Genomic DNA, 557 nt, shown 5'->3' with positions numbered 1-557 from the left:
GTCTACTGCCACTCCCCCGAGTGCGCCCGCTGCACGCACCACGACGGGCTCAACCAGAAGCTCTACCACAACCTGCAGGAGTACGCCAAGCGCTACTCCTGGTCCGGCATGGGCAGGATCCACAAGGGCATCCGCGAGCAGGGACGCTACCTCAACAGCCGGCCCTCCATCCAGAAACCTGAAGTCTTCTTCTTGCCCGACTTGCCCACCACGCCCTATTTCTCCCGGGACGCTCAAAAGCACGACGTGGAGTTGCTGGAGCGTAACTTCCAGACCATCCTGTGCGAGTTTGAGACCCTCTACAAAGCTTTCTCAAACTGCAGCCTCCCACAAGGATGGAAAATGAACAGCACGCCCAGCGGGGAGTGGTTCACCTTCTACCTGGTGAACCAGGGCATGTGCGTGCCCAGGAACTGCAGGAGATGCCCACGGACGTACCGCTTGCTCGGGAGCCTTCGCACCTGCATTGGCAACAACGTCTTTGGGAACGCCTGCATCTCGGTGCTGAGCCCGGGCACCGTCATCGCCGAGCACTACGGCCCCACCAACATCCGCAT

At 60.7% G+C, this 557-nt stretch overlaps 1 protein-coding gene across 1 annotated transcript; it reads left to right on the top strand.

Annotated features, from left to right (window-relative positions):
• Positions 1–6: 6 nt before the first annotated feature.
• Positions 7–552, top strand: LOC103774512 (aspartate beta-hydroxylase domain-containing protein 2; the record flags this gene model as incomplete). The annotated part of the gene is made up of 1 exon (XM_008941923.1): positions 7–552. A coding segment is annotated over one exon (546 nt), but the record flags the coding sequence as incomplete, so codon positions are not given.
• Positions 553–557: the final 5 nt, after the last annotated feature.

This window comes from Merops nubicus, unplaced genomic scaffold (assembly GCF_000691845.1).
Source record: "Merops nubicus isolate BGI_N331 unplaced genomic scaffold, ASM69184v1 scaffold33026, whole genome shotgun sequence".
Lineage (NCBI taxonomy): Eukaryota > Metazoa > Chordata > Aves > Coraciiformes > Meropidae > Merops > Merops nubicus.
Note: the sequence above shows the minus strand (reverse complement) of the source record. Positions and strands in the feature narration are given on the sequence as shown.